The sequence below is a fragment of the Penaeus monodon genome, chromosome 23 (genome assembly GCF_015228065.2).
Source record: "Penaeus monodon isolate SGIC_2016 chromosome 23, NSTDA_Pmon_1, whole genome shotgun sequence".
NCBI lineage: Eukaryota > Metazoa > Arthropoda > Malacostraca > Decapoda > Penaeidae > Penaeus > Penaeus monodon.
In genome coordinates, this window is record NC_051408.1 from 8,631,562 (window position 1) to 8,631,815 (window position 254).

Consider the following 254-nt stretch of genomic DNA (forward strand, 5'->3'; position numbering starts at 1 on the left):
GATCAGTCGAGGCCGGTGACGAGGGCGCGAGAGGTCGACTACGACACGGACGACGGGGGGGTCTACCGAGCCAAGACCCGCGGCGATTACTCGAGAGGAGCGAAGGAGATTCTGGACTCGACTGACACCAAAATCGAGCTTCCGGTGGATTTCTTCGACGCGACGGAGGTCCAGGTGAGGTTGGGGGAGGGGGGGGGAGGGAGAGGGGTTGGGAGGTTGAGCTTTTAATTTTTATAGGGGAGTGAGTTGTGGGT

The 254-nt window shown here is 60.2% G+C and overlaps 1 protein-coding gene across 1 annotated transcript in view; it reads left to right on the forward strand.

Annotated features, from left to right (window-relative positions):
• The window catches only part of LOC119588126, a gene marked incomplete at its 3' end in the record, with an annotated part of 12,040 nt that overhangs the window by 7,690 nt on the left and 4,096 nt on the right, over window positions 1–254 (forward strand). Inside the window, exon 2 of the mRNA XM_037936834.1 lies at window positions 7–168. Within this exon, the coding sequence (XP_037792762.1) occupies window positions 7–168 (162 nt within the window). The remainder of the gene's footprint in view (window positions 1–6; window positions 169–254) is intronic.